Here is a 19,460-nt window from a genome sequence, read left to right on the forward strand (position 1 = left end):
GTATGAGCCTCAAGTTTTTATTGATTATATGATGAGAGATTATGTATTTTAAATACTATTTGACCACACTGCTTTTACATCCTCTCGTCCTAAATCATAATTCCAATTATTTATTATTTTATCTAATATTGATCTATTTCTGTTGAGATTTCCTTACAAATTTCTTTTTCCCCCCGATCGATTCCAATGCACCAATTTATTTATTGAAGTAGTTTCTAATTCTGTATGCTACCTGAGCTTAATATACAATTATGATTGATTACATTTATTTGTCAATATTAGCATTTACAAGCTATGTGTAAATGTATACGAACATTTTGATGTATAATAGCCTATATGTATGTTGTGTAAAAATTGAGAGAATTGTAGAAAATAAAATTGTAGTGTAGAAACTGAACATTCCTCCATTCATTCCTATTTTTCCCTGGAAAACCTTACATAACCGACAGACATTTTCCAGTTTGATGTCGATAGCTTGAAGACTGTGGGATAACTAGGCGGATCATACTAACTTTTTGCACCGCAGATGTAACAGAGTTATAAATAACACTACAAGTTAATGACTTTCTATAAAATATTGTACCAGTCAAGTGTATTGTAAAACATACATTCCTATAAGATGATTCTATCAAGGGTATCTTCAGTTGTATGTAAATGGTTATACAGCGCCCCCTGCTGGCTTTATGTGACAGATAATCTCTGCATAGACTACCAGAGTAGCTTTGCTCCATGTGCCAGCCAGAATCCATTATGCATTGCAATAGAAGGTATGGATCTGGCATACTCTCGTTAAAATATAATGTTTGCCTAATTATGAAAATGTCAATGCATTATAACCAAAATGAAGCTAGAACGTAGTATGATGATGTATTGTTCAAAATAAGTAATATTTTGAAGATTCAAATAGATAGATATGCCATGCTTTGCCTAACTAGCTAACGTTAGCTGCTAGAAACGGTGAATATAATGCTATAGGCTAATCTATGCCAGTTCACGTTATGTATGATAAAATTTTGTACTTTAAAAGACAACACGTTGCATAGACGTTGCATGGAAACCACTGTTTTTCTGTCAGATTCGGTGTTGAACAACGTAACATTATTGCATCCATATCGATTGCATTTTTGGCAATTTAGCGAACACATGCGTCATTTGGTGTTGCAGCAGAAAATGTCTTAAATACAATTCATGTAACCTATGGAATATGTTTTACATTATGTAATGTGTAGTGAGCATATTATTTAGGCTACTTAACAGAAACATTAATAACGAGTTAAATTAATTCATCAGTGACTATGAATTGGGAAACATGCTCTAAATTTGATTGCTGCTTAATTGTGGTTTTACGAATAGGGTATTTTATTATTTACAAATAACGGAGTGATTCCAATTGTGTGCTAAATTAATATAAAGAACAATTTTAAACACTAAAAGATTAAATTGTATGTGATGTCGGCATATTTGAATGTAAACTAAATGTAAATGTAAACAAAATTCTTAAGAATAAAGGCATGTGTTGGGGATTAATTTAACATATTAAAATACACCAGAAGCCTCCAAATTGCATCAGAAAAAAGAGGCCAGGGGACATCATCTGAACCCCTGGCTGGGTACTTTTTCTCTTTGGCCTACTACTTACATTTTTGGGGAACACTCTACATTGGCCAACATGCGGTCCCTTTCTGGAGCTACACACCACCACTCCTGCTTCAGCGCAACAACAACTGCAGTAACTGTCACCTGCCGTCCTCAGTGAAAGCTACGGGCCGTTGGGCATGTGCTCCTCACAATGTGAAATCCGTTGGCTGTTGAAATAATTTTCATTACAAAGCAATGATCTTGCTGTATAGAAGCATGGGTGCCTCGGTTTTCACTGGCAGGCTTCCAGAACAGAGACATGCTACCAAATAAAACGGTATTGCTTCTATGATTGTTCATAAAGATTCTAACTGTGACAACAGTGTTCCGACCATTTTAAATGTGAAAGTACCTATGTGGACCATGGCACAGAATTGTCCATCTATCCTCAGAAACAATTAATAAATTGGTCGCAAACTGGTAGGAAATTGTGAAAGGTGTTTTGCATTCTGTCTTTTGTTACCTCTGTGCACACCGTAGCCACCCTGTCAGTTCATTTCACTTCAATCATTTGTTTCACCTGTTTCACTTCCTGATTGTTTCCCCACCTGATTCCCATTCCCTCTCGTTACCTGTGTTATTTAAAGCCATTTGTTTATTCCATTCTTTCCAGCGTTTTCTGATTGATACCCGTTAAGACCTGTTTCATCCCCGACCTCCGAGTTTAGCTTATTCCTTCTGTCTGATTTCGACCCATAGTTTTCGACCTGTTTCTGTTTCTCGACTTTGGTTTCTGATTTGTGTTTCTGTTTGATTAGCCCGTTTCTTTTCGACCCATTGCCTGTGACCGCTACAATTCTTTGGATTACCATTGATACATCTGTTTGCTGGAAATCTGACCTATTGCCTGGACTATCTATCATGAACTGCCTGATCCCTGCTGTATCCGTTTGCTGGCTTTTGAACCTCGCCTGTCTGACCTGCTATTTGGTAATAAAGCCTTTTATTACAAAAAAAAACCTCCGTCTGAGTCTCGCATCTGGTTCGCCTGTTGTGAGTGGCTGATAAAAGGAGAATGAACAGAGTCAAATTCTGGCAGGGAGTCAGACATGCCCTTGACTATGTTTGTTTCCAGCTGTGTCATTTCTGGATTTTCATTTTATTACTTATTAGTTATACATTTTCAGGAAAAATAACTGAAATATCACATGTCCGGTCAGCCAAACTATAAGCACAAACCCCACAACATTATCTAATTTGTTCACTATATCATTTTTGATTGCTTTCACACAAAATGCTACTGTAAAGCACATTTCTGCGAACTAGTAAACCCAAATGTCAGTAATTGACACAAAAATCATTTGATTAAGTCCCTAATCAAAATGGATTTTACCATTTCTCATTTGAATGCCATCACTCCCACATCTATTTATACACATGTTCACATTCTTACATGCAAAATAGTACATAGTACAAGTACAACAACCAATACACTGGCACTCAGGATCTCCTTATGAAAATAGGTCTACATGGGTGTCTCGGTGGCGCAGCCTGTAGAGCACTGACCGCATGCTCATTGCAAGCCGTGACATCGGCGGTTCGAATCCGACCATCTGACATTTGTCCCATGTCTTCCCCTCTCTCTCGCTCCCATTCTTCCTGTCTCTCTATACTATACTGTCCAAAAAAAGGCCTAAAAATATCTTTAAAAAAAAGAAAATAGGTCTACATGTATGGCTCCCTTTATCTAAAATTCAGGCAAATCTTGTACCCACAAATTAGTTCACAGGTCGAAGCAACCAATCACACGTGCTGTCCACTTTACATAGAGTTTAGCAACTGGTCCAACAGTTAGATCAGAACACATATATACTGCTAAGCTTCTAGCACACTTGTGGCTGGATGAAAAATGGAGGGAGAAGAGCAACAACAACCTGCTAGACCCCCATCAGTCTGGCTTCAGATCGGGCCACTCGACAGAGACTGCGCTCCTCTCCGTCAGTGAGTCACTCCATGCCGCACGAGCAGCATCCCTCTCCTCTGTCCTCATTCTCCTAGATCTCTCTGCTGCCTTCGTCACTGTGGATCACTCCATCCTCCTGTCTGCCCTGTCAGCAACGGGCATCTGTGGCACAGCCCTGGACTGGATTGAGTCCTACCTCTCTGGTCGCTCCTTCCAGGTTGCCTGGGCTGGTTCGGTATCAACACCTCGGCCCCTCGCCACAGGAGTTCCCCAGGGCTCAGTCCTAGGCCCGCTTCTTTTTTCTCTTTACACTCGCTCCCTTGACCCTGTGATCACTGCACATGGGCTATCCTACCACTGCTACGCGGACGATACCCAACTCTTCGTCTCGTTCCCGCCGTCTCCCCATCTGGATCTCTCCATTTCCCTCGGGGATACCACACTCACGCCGTCACCCAGTGCAAGGAACCTCGGTGTGGTGATGGACAGCAGACTGTCCCTCTCCGAGAACATTGTGGCGGTGACCCGGTCATGCAGGTTCTTCCTATACAACATACGGAGAATCCGCCCCTTTCTCACCCCCTACTCGACCCAGCTCCTGGTCCAAGCGATGGTTCTGTCCCGCCTGGACTACTGCAATTCCCTCTTGGCTGGCCTCCCAGCGTCTGCCATCAGACCCCTCCAACTCATCCAGAATGCAGCAGCTCGTCTGGTCTTCAACCTTCCCAAATACTCACACGTCACCCCCTTGCTTACTTCCCTCCACTGGCTGCCTGTCATGGCTCGCATCAAATTCAAAACATTGGTGCTAGCCTTCCAAGCAGTTAAAGGGTCTTCCCCAGCTTATCTACAAAAAATCATCAGACCCTACACCCCTGCCAGACCTCTTCGTTCAGCCTCCACAGGCCGCTTGGCACCTCCCCCTCTCCGAACCTCCACATCACGCTCACGACTACTGTCTGTTCTGGCTCCACGGTAGTGGAACGAACTCCCCGTTGAGGTCAGAACTGTAGAATCTCTCCCCACCTTCAAGCGCAAGCTGAAGACACACCTCTTCAAGCAGCACCTCTCCCCATCCCTCCCTACCTCCCCGTGAGCCTTAATTGTTGTCTCTGTGACTTGCTTTGTGTATCGGTATTCTTAGTTGGCTAGGTAAGCAGTGTTTGAATAGTTAACTTTGGTCACTTTTGCTCTGTTTGTTTGTTTCTTTGTTCTCAAAAAAAAAAAATAATAATAAAAAAAAGGCCCTCGTCCTTACCTTTGTTGTACAGGTAGCAATTGAAATTGTACTTCCCTCTAGGGTCTTTCAGCGAACTTATCCCTGGTTATGGGTATGCACTTTGTTGTACGTCGCTCTGGATAAGAGCGTCTGCCAAATGCCAATAATGTAATGTAATGTAACGTCTTGCAAGAGGGCAAGATATCTGAATCCGTTGTGGTCGTGCGAGAGCAGGGCACAGGGGACAGGGAAGAGGTGGGGGAAGGCAAAGAATTTTGAATGACATACAGGCTACAATTGTGGACCATGTACTTAACCATGGCCTAACCATGGCCGAGGCTGGTCAGAGGGTCCAGCCCAATCTCTGGCGACACTCAGTGGCCTCAATAATCCGGACATTTAGGATTGAAAACAGGTACGTGATCATGCTACATATTTCTTTACATATACACCTGTAAAATTTTAGAATTTAGATTACATTTAATTTGTTTATCAATTCTTACTGTATTGCTTGCATTTATAGAACTGAAGCACTACCTCATGCTGGGGGAAGAAGAAATGTTTTCACACCTGAACAGGAAAATGAAATGGTCAACATGGTGAGGGTAAATAATGCCATTAAATCCACAATGTTTTTGTATCTTTTGCAGAGAGTAATGGAGTTGGAGGTTAATGAAACTCCACACATATTCGTATATGTTGATGAGGCAGGCTTCAATTGAACAAAAGTGAGACGACGTGGCAGAAATCTTATAGGTCACTGGGCCAAAATTGATGTGCCAGGTCAACGTGGGGGCAACGTAAGGATGTGAGCCGGCATATCAGAAAATGGTGTGACTGCCCACATCCCCCTCATTGGGCTCTACAACACCCAGTGTCTCCTGGCTTTCTTGGAGGTCCTTTATGCCAATCTCATTCCTGAGGATGAGAGGGGGTTGGTGAGGGCTGACTTGCCAGTGTACGTAGTCATTTGGGACAATGTCAGCTTTCACCGATCTGCTCTCATCAGGGAGTGGTTTGATGCCCATCCAAGGATGGCAATGCTGTTCCTCCCACCCTATTCAACATTCCTCAATCCAATTGAGGAATTATTTTCAACAGGGAGATGGAAAGTGTATGACCGCCAGCCTCATACCCAGATGTCCTTGCTAGAAGCCATGGAGCTGGGTGTGAGGACATTACACCGGAAGCTTGCAGGGGATGTCAGTGGCATACAAGGAGATATTTCCAACGTTGCATGGCAAGAGAAAATATCAGGTGCTGTGATGTTGATGAACAGTTGTGGCCCAACAGAGAGGAGCGAGTGGATGGGCAGTAAGAAGCTAGAGGAAATGTCTTTAGTTTGTTATTTTATTTTTGTTTTACAGACTACAGGTTGACCACCTCCAATTTACAGTGCTGTATCATTGTTTTGCTTTACTGTAAACACTTGTCTTGCTAAAGATATTTGTCAAACTTGTGAATACATATTTTTGTTGAGAATTATTTGGTGTGGCATAATCTCTCGACTGCAACACTATTTATCGAGTGAAGGTAAAGGAACATGCATTCAGGGTTGTGTCATTTTGACGCAGATACTTAGTATATTGTGTGCCTTTGTGTATGGAAATAATAATAAAAAATTAAATGAAATTAAATATATAAGTAAGGAGTTTTTGCACTTCATACTGCTTATGTTCTGGATTCAGAAATGAGGGCACAAGCTAGATTCAGAAATTATAATCAAATGTTCAGTTGCCTGACAATTATATTGCACTTTATTCTGACTAGAATGATAAAGTATGGAAATATGCTGTCAATCATCTACATGAATAAAGACATGATACTCACATGGCCTTCCTGCAGTTCCCAACTACTGGTACCAATCTCTGATGACCTGCTGCAGATGTGTTGTAGGTCTTCAAGTCAAACTCATCCAGGATCTCCTCTGACATCAGTAACACAAAGGCCAGAGCTGAACATTGGTGTGGTTCCAGCTTTTTATCAGAAAGCTTTCCTGATCTCAGGGAATTCTGGATTTCCTCCACTAGAGAGTTGTCATTCAGTTCATTGAGACAGTGGAACAGATTAATGGTCCTCTCTGCTGAAGATACAGATTTGATGTTTGTCTTAATGCAATGGACTGTTTTCTCAATGCTCTCTGATCTGCTTTCTGTCTGTGTGTGGTGGTCTGGTACAGGGGATCTGCATCCTGTCTGTGTCCATAGTCTCGGAAAAAGTTCTGTTATCATCCTCCATATTCCTCCATCAGATCTTCTTTCTGTCTGTGTATGGTGGTCTGCTAGAGGGGATCTGCATCCTGTCTGTGTCCATAGTCTCGTAAAAAGCTTTGTTATCATCCTCCATATTCCTCCATCAGATCTTCTTTCTGTCTGTGTATGGTGGTCTGCTACAGGGGATCTGCTTCCTGTCTGTGTCCATAGTCTCGTAAAAGGTTTTGTTATCATCCTCCATCTTCCTCCATCAGATCTGTTTCCTGTCTGTGTCAGTAGTCCTCCAAAGAGGGTCTGAATGGAGTCCAGAGAGAGGCCGAGAAGGAATCGGAGGAAAAGGTCCAGGTGTCCGTTCTTACTCCGTAAGGCCTGATCCACTGCAGTCCTGTGTAAATCAGACAGCTGCACCCGGTCACTGTAAGGTTCGGATTCTCCTGCTCTGAGCACATTTCTGTTCTCATGTACACATGAATGAAACACAAACAAGGCAGCCAGATACTCCTGAATGCTCAGATGCACAAAGCAGTAGACCTTCTCCTGATCCAACCCACGCTCCTCGTTAAAGATCTCTGTGCACACCCCAGAGTACACTGAAGCTTCACAGGCATCCATGCCACTGTTTCTCAGGTCCTCTTCATAGAATACCAGATTGCCCTTTTCCAGCTGTAGAAAAGCCAGTTGCCCCAGTTTCAGGATGATTTCTGTATCTGATGCTGACGTCTTCAGGTTTGTTTCATCGGAGCCACAATACTTCAGATTCTTCAAATTAGTCTGAATGAGCAGGAAGTGTGTGTACATTTCAGTCAGAGTTTTGGGCAGATCTCCACTCTCTACTTTACTCAAAAGTGTCTCCAGAACAGTAGCAGAAATCCAGCAGAAGACTGGTATGTGACACATAATGTAGAGACTCCTGGATGACTGGATGTGTGAGATAATTCTGCTGGCCTGGCTCTGATCTCTGATTCTCTTTCTGAAGTACTCCTCCTTCTGTGGTTCATTGAACCCTCGTACCTCTGTCACCTGGTGGATGCACTCAGGAGGGATCTGATTGGCTGCTGCAGGTCGGGAGGTGATCCAGAGGAGAGCAGAGGGAAGCAGATTCCCCTTAATGAGGTTGGTCAGCAGCACATCCACTGATGATGACACTGTTATATCACAGCAGATGTCATTGCTTTGGAAATGTAGAGGAAGTCGACACTCATCCAGACCATCAAAGATGAACACAACTTTGACTTCATCACTTTCAACACTTTGGATCTCTTTCAGTTGTGGAAAGTAGTGCTGCAGAAGTTGCATTAGACTGAATGCTCTTTCCTTCTTCAGATTCAGATCTCGGAAAGGAAGAGTGAAGATGAAATCAACGTCCTGATTGGCTTTTCCTTCTGCCCAGTCCAGTATGAACTTCTGCACAGAGACGGTTTTCCCAATGCCAGCGATGCCCTTTGTAAGCACAGTTCTGATGTGTTTCTCTTGTCCAGGTAAAGGCTTAAAGATGTCATTGCAGAGGATTGGAGTCTCCTGGGTGGTTTGCCTCTTGGATGCCATCTCAATCTGTCTGACCTCATGCTCATTAATGACCTCCCCACTTCCCCCCTCTGTGATGTAGAGCTCTGTATAGATCTCATTGAGGAGGGTTGAGTGGCCATGCGTTGCTAAACCTTCAAATATGCATTCAAACTTCTTCTTCAGATGAGTTTTCAGTTCCTGCTGGACTCTTTTAATGGATTCATCTGAAGAGAGGAAATATACATGTAGCTATATATATATATAGAAAATATAATTTTGTTTAAAATAAGATTAACATTTCCCATTCAATAACATTAAGATTAAAAAGAAAAGGCTTATGCAGTCAGTTTTCACAGTATTTTACTCGCATCACAGTGTAACACACGCCTCTATTACAGACCTCTCAATCATAATCAATCACAAATAATATAATAAATAATAGCAAAAAGTACATACTGTTGCACTTGTACAATAAGAAAAACATGAAAACTGATAATGGTTTCAATGGTCATTTTCCATGTAATTTCTCAGGTTTCCCAGAGATCCTTGTGGTAAATACCACCTTCAAAGGTCACATGGTCATTTAAAAATCTATTCTGCCCTGAATATGAACTCAGGGCAGTCTGTCTGATGGGACAGTGCTTTAGTTACTGCACAAACTCAGGACAGTCTGTCTGATGGGACAGTGCTTTAGTTACTGCACAAACTCAGGATAGTCTGTCTGATGGGAGAGTGCTTTAGTTCCTGCACAAACTCAGGGCAGTCTGTCTGATGGGACAGTGCTTTAGTTACTGCACAAACTCAGGGCAGTCTGATGGGACAGTGCTTTAGTTACTGACTTTTGTGCAGAAAGTCCCTGCATTGAATCCCCTTCAGATACATTTAATATTCTGTGCATTTGCTGGCCCCTGTAATCACTACTCGAGGCTATAATTTCACTTAAATGCCTTTGTGAACATGTTGTGCATGGTGTTTTCTAGATGTAAGATTATCAAGGTAAAGCATTATCATGAAAGTGTGAATTCTATAAATCAGAATATTCCACTGTGAGGTCTGTTTGCTAAACTCATGTCAGTACTCTAATGGACACACAGTAGCAATGAGAGAACTTACTGTGCTGCTCATCTCTCTCCAGTGAGTCAGCGAGATCCTTCTGCTTCATGTTCCTCAGGATGTGGAGTGTGATCTTCAGAGACCTCTCACTGCCACAGGTCTCCAGCATCTTCTCAACAATGTACAGGACCTCAGGATCCTCCTGCTCTCTCTCACTGCATTCTGGGTAATCATGGCTTTGATGACACTTGAAGGATTCCTTCACCTTTATGAACTTCTCCAGCACAGAAGGTTCTTCAGACAGAGTCTTAAAGCATTCTGGGCAGTCCTGATTCAGATGACTCTGAAACAGTTTAAACTTTCCATTCTTCTTCAGCTCCACCAGAGTGCGCAGGAGAGACTGAAATAAACACATGAAGCGGTGTGCTGTATCAGTGTGAAATAAACACATGAAGAGGTGTGCTGTATCAGTATGTAATGAACACTCAATGCACTACAACCATTGCCTTGTGTGTCACATGCTTTTGATGGCCAGAAAAGGGACAGATAATTTAAGACAACAAACGCGCAGAAGTGCCAAACGCTCATATTTGAAGTGCAGCTTTTGTTCCTGTTTGAAGGCTTTGTAGAGATATGAAGTATGATAAATCATTCCTTTGCTAAGAATAGAATTGCTCTGTGCAATGCATTCAGTAAATGCTCACGGTGTTCCGATTTAAAAGGCTCTGTTTGGAGGCTTACTCTGTGTTTGAGACCAGCAAAAGGAGTCTGGGCTTTCCGTGAGCCACGCAAGGCCAGGACCACTGCAGAACTGGATTAGATATTAAGGTGTGTAGTATTGCTGTTGTCTTTTGAGGGCTTAAAAAGGAGCACAATAGCACTAGGACAAGCGTTTTATGTGCACAGCAGAAAACTTCAACTGAGTTTCCACTCAGGATTCCTTTCCCAAACATTTAAGATTTTTAATTTCAAGTCGACTTTTACCTAGACTACTGGTGCATTTAAATGTCAGATTAAACGTTTTAATGAAACCAGTTTATTGCATGCGTGTCGTGCCTCTGTTAGATAGTGTCCGAAACACACTTGCATGCAAAACAGGAAAATCACCAGCCTTGTCGTTTCGCCGTTCTGGGACCTATATATACATAAAAAATCTTTTGGTAAGTTAAATGCCCTATTCCAACGAATCCTGAAAATGTCATAAAAATCTGTTTAATAGTTTTTATTAAAAAGATGAGTGAAAATATAAGCATTTGTTTTTTGTTTTTTTTCTCAACAATCTTTTTCAAGCGTTTTACAGTTTCAGACAAATCAGCCTTTTCCTAAAATCGGGTTTTAATGTGCTACAGTTGTTATTAAAATTTCCCCAAATGAGGCCGTGTTGAAAATGAATGGTGAAAAGTTAGCTTGTCTGTCAGCCAGTGAATCTACAATGTAAGACAAGGCTCAACTGCGAGCCACACGCCTCACGGAACATATGGATTATACATCGCCAGAGCGATACGGAGTCAACAAAATGGCGGAACGAAAGTGAACGAAACGAGACCTGGTCCGTATCATTGTTTTCTTATCGCTTGTATAACATTACATTACCCTGCTGAAAAAGACACCTTGAGCTAGGTTTGGAAATAGCTGGTTGACCAGTTAGACCAGCTCCATGGGCTAATCCAGAATCCCAATGTGTCCGATCTCAACACCGTGTACTGTAACAGTTTTATGTTCCTGGCTATTGTCGGTTGCATCTCACATACTTACACTAATGCAGAAAAATTTCTGTACATTAGTGAAGCCTATGCCATATGGTGCTTCATATGTCAGTTATTGCGAGTGTTCGCATTGTAAACAATTATTTCCTACTGTAACATCTGTAACTCATGTATTGGTAATAAATATGTGGCTCTCAACAGAAAACACAGCCACCCCGGCTGCTATTTCCTCTGCCTTCTCTTTTTCCCACACACCCAGATCCTCTGGCAGAGGAGGTGGCACAGGTCTCCTAATCTCATCCTCATGGAGATGTAGTGTCTTCTCCTCATCCTTCTCCTCTTTTGAATTTCATGTGGTTTCTGTTACTTTCCCGTGCACACTTTTTATTATTGTTGTTTATCACCCCGCCGGGTCCTCTGGGGAGCTTCTTGGATGAGATGGACACTCCCCTGATCCTCCTGGGTGACTTCAACCTCAACTCAGGGTCCAACCCAGTCTACCTTTCTCTCTCTCCTTTCTTCTTTTGACCTTACCCTCACACTTTCCCCTCCCACCCACAAAGCAGGCAACCTTCTTGACCTCATCTTCACAAGGAGCTGCACAACAACCAACCTCTCTGTAACACCACTCCATATATCTGACCACTCCTTCATCTCTTTTTCTCTTCCACTCTCCTCTAACACCTATCCATCTCTCCCACCATCCACTGTCACCTGTCGGTGGAACCTACGCCACCTGTCTACCTCCTCCCTCTCATCTACAATCCTCTCCTCCCTCCCATCCGCGGAGTCTTTCTCTCGACTGTCTCCCGATGCTGCTACAACCCTCATGTCCTCCCTCTCATCTTCCTTTGACTCTCTGTCCCTTCACCACCAAACTATGAATATCCAAGCAAGCAATTGACGTGAAACTGGTCTGGTGAAAGTGGGTATGTACGGGGGTGTGCAATGTGACTTACAGCAGGCTGATCAGAAAAGATCGGGTGAAAACAGTACGTAACAATCGACCCCATGTCACGACAGACCCCGATCTCCCCAACATATTTTGTAACAGGTGATGGAGGAGCCCCAACCAAATACATGAACCCACTTCCCTGCTGTAAATTGTCTAATTTGTTTGTCGCATATGAGCAACAAAAACAAACTGACATTTCAAAATTTGGGTAGGATGATATGCGTGATAATAACGACACAAAAATTTGCCTAAATATAATTGGGGGAATTCAAATTCCATGCCATCTCCCCTTTCTAGATTTTGTGGGTTGGGTTAGCCTATGTGGGTGAGAGCATGATGATGTCACCCAGAAATATTTTTCCGCTGAAAGTCCACAAAGATTGGTTTCCGGGGCACAGAGTGGAGGAGGGTGGCAGTGGAGTTAAGGAGTATACACTTTCTGGCTAATGGGACACACTCCTTGTCATGACAGGCTATTTCTGACCACTTTCAAGATGGCAGTTAGTTCAGCTAACATTAGTTATTGATAGCTAACTATCTTAGTTACTAGTCGCTAGCGATAAAACTGTACAAAGCTATAATTAAGTTAGTCAACAAAAAATATATATTTTTTACCCCAACTAATTTGTTACTTACCTAGCTACCTATCTATCTTCAGGCTTATGTGGCCCTGCTGCTCTAGGATCAAATTTTGCTAAATAACTAAGGAACATTGTGTCTCACCCTGGATCAATGGGTAACACACTTTACACCACAAAAAACAGCATCTCTGGTTACTCTGTATCTATTCTAGCCATCAAGTGTCTATCGTTGTGTCTTGTTCGGATAGCTAGCTAGCTATATGCTTCTATGCTTAGGTAGCTGGTCTATATTGGCTTGGTGGTAAAGTAAAGTTAACATTAGCTACTAGCTAATTGCATTAGCTACCTAGCTATGTAACAATAAATATGACAATTTAGCTACGATGGTAACTTATAGCTAGCTAATGTTATTAAGTCCTGTAAAGCATATACATTAAACCAACAACAGCAGACTGTCACTGCCAAGTTTCCAAAAGACATTGCCTTAATGTAACATTACCTCCAGATTTGCAGCTATCAACAGCTAGCACATCCTGGCATGAGGCATGACATCTCTGTTCATTCTTTTCCACTGCCCGCCACTACATTAATTACATGGATAGCTATCATAGCTAGCAAGATAGGCAGAGCTTGCTAGTAACTGTCTTCGATCATGCTGTAATGTTAGCTAGTCTGAACAGTAAAGTTAGCCAAACTTCGTCACCTATGGTTGGTTGGTCACGTGGCAAGCGAGCAAACATATATTTAGCTAACCTGTGTGGTCAGCAGCGATTGAAATGATCTTGTGATCAAACTCCCCAAATCCTAACCTTCACCATTAGTAAATGAAAAAAACAACAGGCCCTCGATCACAATGAAAAGAAGTCTGACTTTCTTGTTTTTATCCTTGTTTTTTTACTTCGGGCAATGGTGCTATGGCAAGCTGGAACGAAAAAACGTAATATGCTCACGCAACCCTACAGACGTTTCGCCACATGCAGTGCAATTCCAATGGAGGAAGAAGGGTGAAACTGATAGGATAGATAGTGAGCTATTGCCTACTGGACTCCTTACTCTTCAGTTAGTCTCTCCCCTGTGGTTCTGCGGGGAACTGTAGTGTTGCACTTAACTGAACTGTGATTGTCACCTGTTGATGAGGTCATCAGAATGCTTCCAAAAAACACATTAAGAAGGACAAGCTTTCAGTTGTAGTTGCATATAGGTTCATCTGCTTCTTTCACGCTTTATACTAGCATAGTCGGTATGTTTTAAGTTGACAAAATGTTCTTTTATCACTGTGTATAGAATATTTATAGTTTAATGGAATGACTATTTACTTATTTGATGCAGATATTTCCCAGGAGTCTGTAGCTAGTTCAGTAGCATTGTTGATGAGCTTACTGTAGCATTTGGTGCATTTACTGTACATTTTAGAACTATGACAAATACTTATTGTATATTTTGTCTCAGTTTTACCCTATCTCTACTATCATCATTAAAGAAGTTGAACAGTCATCTTCATCCAGTGTGGTGATTTAGGGAAGGAGTTAAGCTGCCTGTCAGATCGCACAAACAGGTAAGATAAGGTGGATGCATTTTTAAATATGGCGGGTGGTCTTTATTTCTTTAAGATTCTACATGTCCTGGAGCACCTGTTAAGACGTGATAATGAACACCACTACGTACCAAGATATTTAAATAACAAAACAATGCACCCCCTGGCCATATCATACAATGAAATATTAAGTGTTTATAGACAAGTTTGGACCCCCTCGAAAACGAGATGGCTCATCTCTAGGGGTTATCCATTAATAAATTTGAATTTGAAGTTTATACAGGGGACGATTGTCTCCTTCGTCCAATCAACTGTATGTCGCTCTGGATAAGAGTGTCTGCCAAATGCCATTAATGTACTGTAAATGCAGTTTAAAGCATTTCTAATCATGAAAAAGCAGGTGGGTTTAATGTTGTGGCTGATTGGTGTATGTAACACACTATATTTACTGATTACAGACATCTTTATATCAGTGGTCACACTAATGCAGTATTCTGCATTATATATGCAGGGAAAAAATAAAAAATGCAGATTCAAATTTATTTTGCGTTCCAAACAAGCAAATATTTTGAGGATAACTTTGTCGTTTAAAAGTTGCTGATTAGAGAAGCTACAGCAACTGTGACTGACCCTATGGAAATAATAGCTTCCACACACCCACAGACTGATCCTGTGGAAATAACTGAATGTGTTTCTAAGCTGATCAGTTTTTGGCATCTAGCATGTGTTGTAGTTAGTATCATAATATTTACATGGTCCTGGGTAGTTATTGAAAGTAAAGTAAAGACACATGCATGTCTTTCATCTCTTCTCTTTTTGCACTTGCTTAGTGACCTAGCTAACTACTTGGTTTAAAACAAACTTTAAAAATTCCACTTGCAATGGCACAAGCCAAACGGTAGCTGAATGTTTTGCAAAATCAGCCATTGCAATGCTTCAGCTATTTCATTTTTGACTCGGCCCGGAAAAGGGGGAAAGGATGTGGTTCAAGGGGTGCAAGGCTTGTTGGTTACTTCATTGAAGCTCTTGCTGCTGTGAAATTTACGTGTAAGGGCCATTATGTATTTTATAGGCAACAGTCTTTAATGGTCAAATACAAATCATATTAGTCATTAATAGTTAAATTATTCTGGCAAAATTATTCAGAACGCAAGTGGAATATTGTAAAATGCAGATTTTTGGTTTATTTTCTGATAACACAAGATATCATTGGTCAGGGCAACGACCGTTTATATAGATATGATCACATTACATTCCAGTAAAAGAAAGTCTGGAAACTCAACACAAAACCATGTTTAAAGTGAGAGATAATGTCATAATGGTGGCAAAAGACAGGAAATTCAACCCAAAAAGTTTTAAAGAAAAGATAATGGATGTATATGTGATCATATGATCAGAGGGGGAAGTTCAAATGCATGTCCCCACAGTTACCCTGTTTCCCCCACTCTATTTAAATTTCCTTTCCTGGCCTTGATTTGAGGTCTAGGTGCCGACAACCATTTGTCTTTGGCCTAATCAGGAAACGTGTCAATAGAAATGATCATATCTAAAGGAGTGCTTTGTCAGAAAGGATGAAGCACTTCCTTTCAGATAGTTTCCATTTGTTGAGTTACTGAATATAAACTGTGTCATTCCCAATAAGGATTGTGTAAGATTGGAGAAAGATCAGGAGAACGTACACATTACCAGGAACCACAAATAAAGAGCTGAACTTTTCTTACACCCTCAAATTTCGAGTAACGATTCTTTCTTTCCTGAACGCGATTTGAAGTACCAGCAGCAAACAGTTATAATTAAGAATTTCACCAGGGTACTGTAACTATGGTGGTCTACTTCAAACAACATGTACCACTGGGCAGGCTGCTGAGGATTCAAACAAATAGGGCTGGTGCACTTAGTTTGTTGGTGCATTTTTATTGAAAATGTCTGCTAATAAGAGAAAATAGTGAATTACACCAGTAATGTGATGGTGCTTCTGGCAAATCAACCCTGATTGCAAAGCCATTTAAGGCGACACTACTTCAAACAACATGTACCACTAGGCAGGATTCAATCAAATATTCAGTTTGAATCAACAACCAAACTAATTATTTTCAGTGGAACGCAAGAGTTGATTAATTTCAGATTTTCTTAAAATCAATTAGGTAAGTATTTTGTTGCTATATGTACGTGAAATGTAACAATCTTGTTACTAGTTACAAGTAATTAATGCTCTGTAAAATCAATGCAAAATTACATAAGTACATAGTGTATATCTGAACTAATGGTAGCAGCAATGAAAATTGATGTTCAGACAACTGTATAATAAGAGACAAAATCAAAGCAGAGAAGATTTGTACATTCATTCATTCATTATCTTAACCCGCTTATCCTGTACAGGGTCGCAGTGGGGCTGGAGCCTATCCCAGCATACATTGGGCGAAAGGCAGGAATACACCCTGGACAGGTCGCCAGTCCATCGCAGGGCACACACACCATTCACTCACACACTCATACCTATGGGCAATTAAGACTCTCCAATCAGCCTAACCTGCATGTCTTTGGACTGTGGGAGGAAACCAGAGTACCCAGAGGAAACCCACGCAGACAAGGGGAGAACATGCAAACTCCACACAGAGAGGCCCCGGCTGACGGGGATTCGAACCCAGGACCTCCTTGCTGTGAGGTGGCAGTGCTACCCACTGCACCATCCATGCCACCAGATTTGTACATGTTTTGTAGAATTTGTGATTTGATTGATTTTACTTTTAAATTGTTTTAGTTTCCATTTTTAAATGTATAAATCTATTTTAAATGTATTACCTGCCGTATTGTAGTGCTTCTACTGTTTTTTGTTAATAGAGAACTCTCTCAATGAGTCTTCCCTGTGAATAAACAGTAATAAATAATAAATAAAAATAATGAGAATTGTATTGGTAAGTCACCATAGTAATTGTCCTTTTCCCCCCAGCTTATGTAAAGTATATGGCTTCTTGAAAAGTGCTACATACAATTGTAAATACAATTTTCTTGAATATTATTATAATTATCTTTATTATTAAGTCTATCATCATTATAACACTTATACAAGGATGGTATGATTTAGCAGTGCAACCCACATTAATATTTTGTCGGAGTTAACATATACATTACATCCATCCATCCATCCATTTTCACCCGCTTATCTGGAGTCGGGTCGCGGTGGCAGAAGGCTAAGCTGGGTATTCCAGGCGTCCCTCTCCGCAGCAACGCATTCCAGCTCCTCCTGGGGGATCCTGAGGCGATATATAATCACCAAACCGGACACTCTCCAGGACCAGTGACAAGGGGCAACCTTGGCGGTGTCTCACACCCACTGGAAACGTGCTTGACTTTGTGCCGAGGATGCGGACACAGCTCTCACTGTGTTAGGTTATACAGGAACCGGATGGCTCGTAACAATGGCCCCGGTACCCAATACTCCCGCACAGGGTTCCCTGGGGGACATGGTCGAAAGCTTTCTCCAAGTCCACAAAGCACATGTGGACTGGATGGGCAAACTCCCATGACCCCGCCAGCAACCCCGCCAGGGTAAAGAGCTGGTCCACTGTTCCATGACCAGGACGGAAGCCACATTGCTCCTCCTGAATCCGAGGTTCGACCGTCGGTCAGAGCCTCCTTTCCAGCAGAGTAAACTTTCCTGGGGGGGGGGGGGGGCTGAGGAGTGTGATACCCCGATAATTGGAGCACACCCTCCGGTCCCCCTTCTTGAAAATGGGGACCACCACCCCGGTCTGCCACTCTGCAGGTACTGTCCCCGACCTCCATGCGACACTGAAGAGGCATGTCAGCCAAGACAGCCCAACAATGTCCAGAGCCTTCAGCATCTCAGGGCAAATCTCATTCACACCCGGCGACTTGCCGCTGAGGTGCTTTTTGACTCCCTCAGCAACTTCCGCCAGGGATATAGGTGCAGATTCCTCCGAGTCTTCGGGCTCTGCCTCTTCCACAGAGGACATTCGTTTGGGTTCAGGAGCTCCTCAAAGTGCTCTTTCCACCGCCCGACAACATCCCCAGTCGCCCCGACAGGCACCGATGCCCTTCTGGCCACAGCTCCTGCTTGCCGCCTCTGCAATGGAGGCTTTGAACATGGCCCACTCGGACTCCATGTCCCCAGCCTCCCCCGGGATGCGCGAGAAGTTCCTTCGGAGGTGGGACTTGAAGACCTTGCGGACGGGGGCCTCCGCTATATGTTCCCAGTTCACCCTCACAACACGTTTGGGTTTACCGAGTCTGTCCGGCATCCTCCCCGGCCACTTGATCCAACTCACCATCAGGTGGTGATCAGTTGACAGCTCTGCTCCACTCTTCACCCGAGTGTCCAAGACATACGGCCACAGGTCTGATGATAAGACCAGAAAGTCAATCATCGATTTTTGGCCTAAGGTGCTCTGGTACCAAGTACACTTACAAGCTACCCTATGATCGAACATAGTGTTCGTTAGGGTTCCGGAGCAGTGCTGTGCGTGGAGGTGAGCCCAACTATATCTAGTTGGTACCCATGGGATAAGGCTCGGCCACCAGACGCTCGCCGACGAGCTCCCCTCCCGGTCTGGCTCCAGAAGGGGGCCCCGGTTTCCCTTTTCCAGGTGAGGTAGCTTGGTATTTGTGAGGCCGTGTCATGGAGTCTTTGAGCATTACACATATACTCTAAATCAGTTATGAAATACATTCACCCAGATCTGCACTAGCATTTATATTTTGAAGATGGAGCCTGGAAGCAATAGTTCACCAAACAAGTATCAGCTGATTACGAATGGAAAAATGAATTCACATTCAAAGGGATCTTTTCCAAACATACATTATCTTGCTCAATCACACATGAATGGTAAAGATAGGAAAGTGTTTGGGCTGAAATTGGGGTTCATATTTTTTCCATTGATTTTGATATTAAGCCAAGTACAGAATCAACTACGAAATATAGATTCATTTAGCCATTTGGAATAAAGAGAACAGCAAAGACATTTTCATTTTGAGGTGAAATATGAATTTACTTTATTTAATGAGTACCCGTAATGATAGAGGAAAGACTTAACTTTATTCATAAAGCCTACATATGTTTTATTCAAGACTAGATTCAATTTAACAGTTTAACATTTAGAAATACATGTTTCAAATTAAGATATGGAGATAT

At 42.1% G+C, this 19,460-nt stretch overlaps 1 protein-coding gene across 3 annotated transcripts in view; it reads right to left on the reverse strand.

Annotated features, from left to right (window-relative positions):
- Positions 1-9,807, reverse strand: part of LOC133140031 (NACHT, LRR and PYD domains-containing protein 3-like) — a 59,623-nt gene extending 49,816 nt beyond the window's left edge. Inside the window, exons 1-3 of one of the 3 annotated variants that reach the window (XM_061259551.1) lie at positions 9,593-9,807; positions 7,248-8,685; positions 6,591-6,923 (exon numbers count right to left, since the gene is read on the reverse strand). In XM_061259551.1, the coding sequence (XP_061115535.1) occupies positions 6,591-6,923; positions 7,248-8,685; positions 9,593-9,701 (1,880 nt within the window). In that variant the 5' untranslated portion in view covers positions 9,702-9,807. Of the gene's footprint in view, positions 1-6,590; positions 6,924-7,247; positions 8,688-9,569 lie in introns of all 3 variants that reach the window. The other 2 variants (XM_061259550.1, XM_061259549.1) reach the window with 2 other exon arrangements.
- Positions 9,808-19,460: the final 9,653 nt, after the last annotated feature.

The sequence above is a fragment of the Conger conger genome, chromosome 11 (genome assembly GCF_963514075.1).
Source record: "Conger conger chromosome 11, fConCon1.1, whole genome shotgun sequence".
NCBI lineage: Eukaryota > Metazoa > Chordata > Actinopteri > Anguilliformes > Congridae > Conger > Conger conger.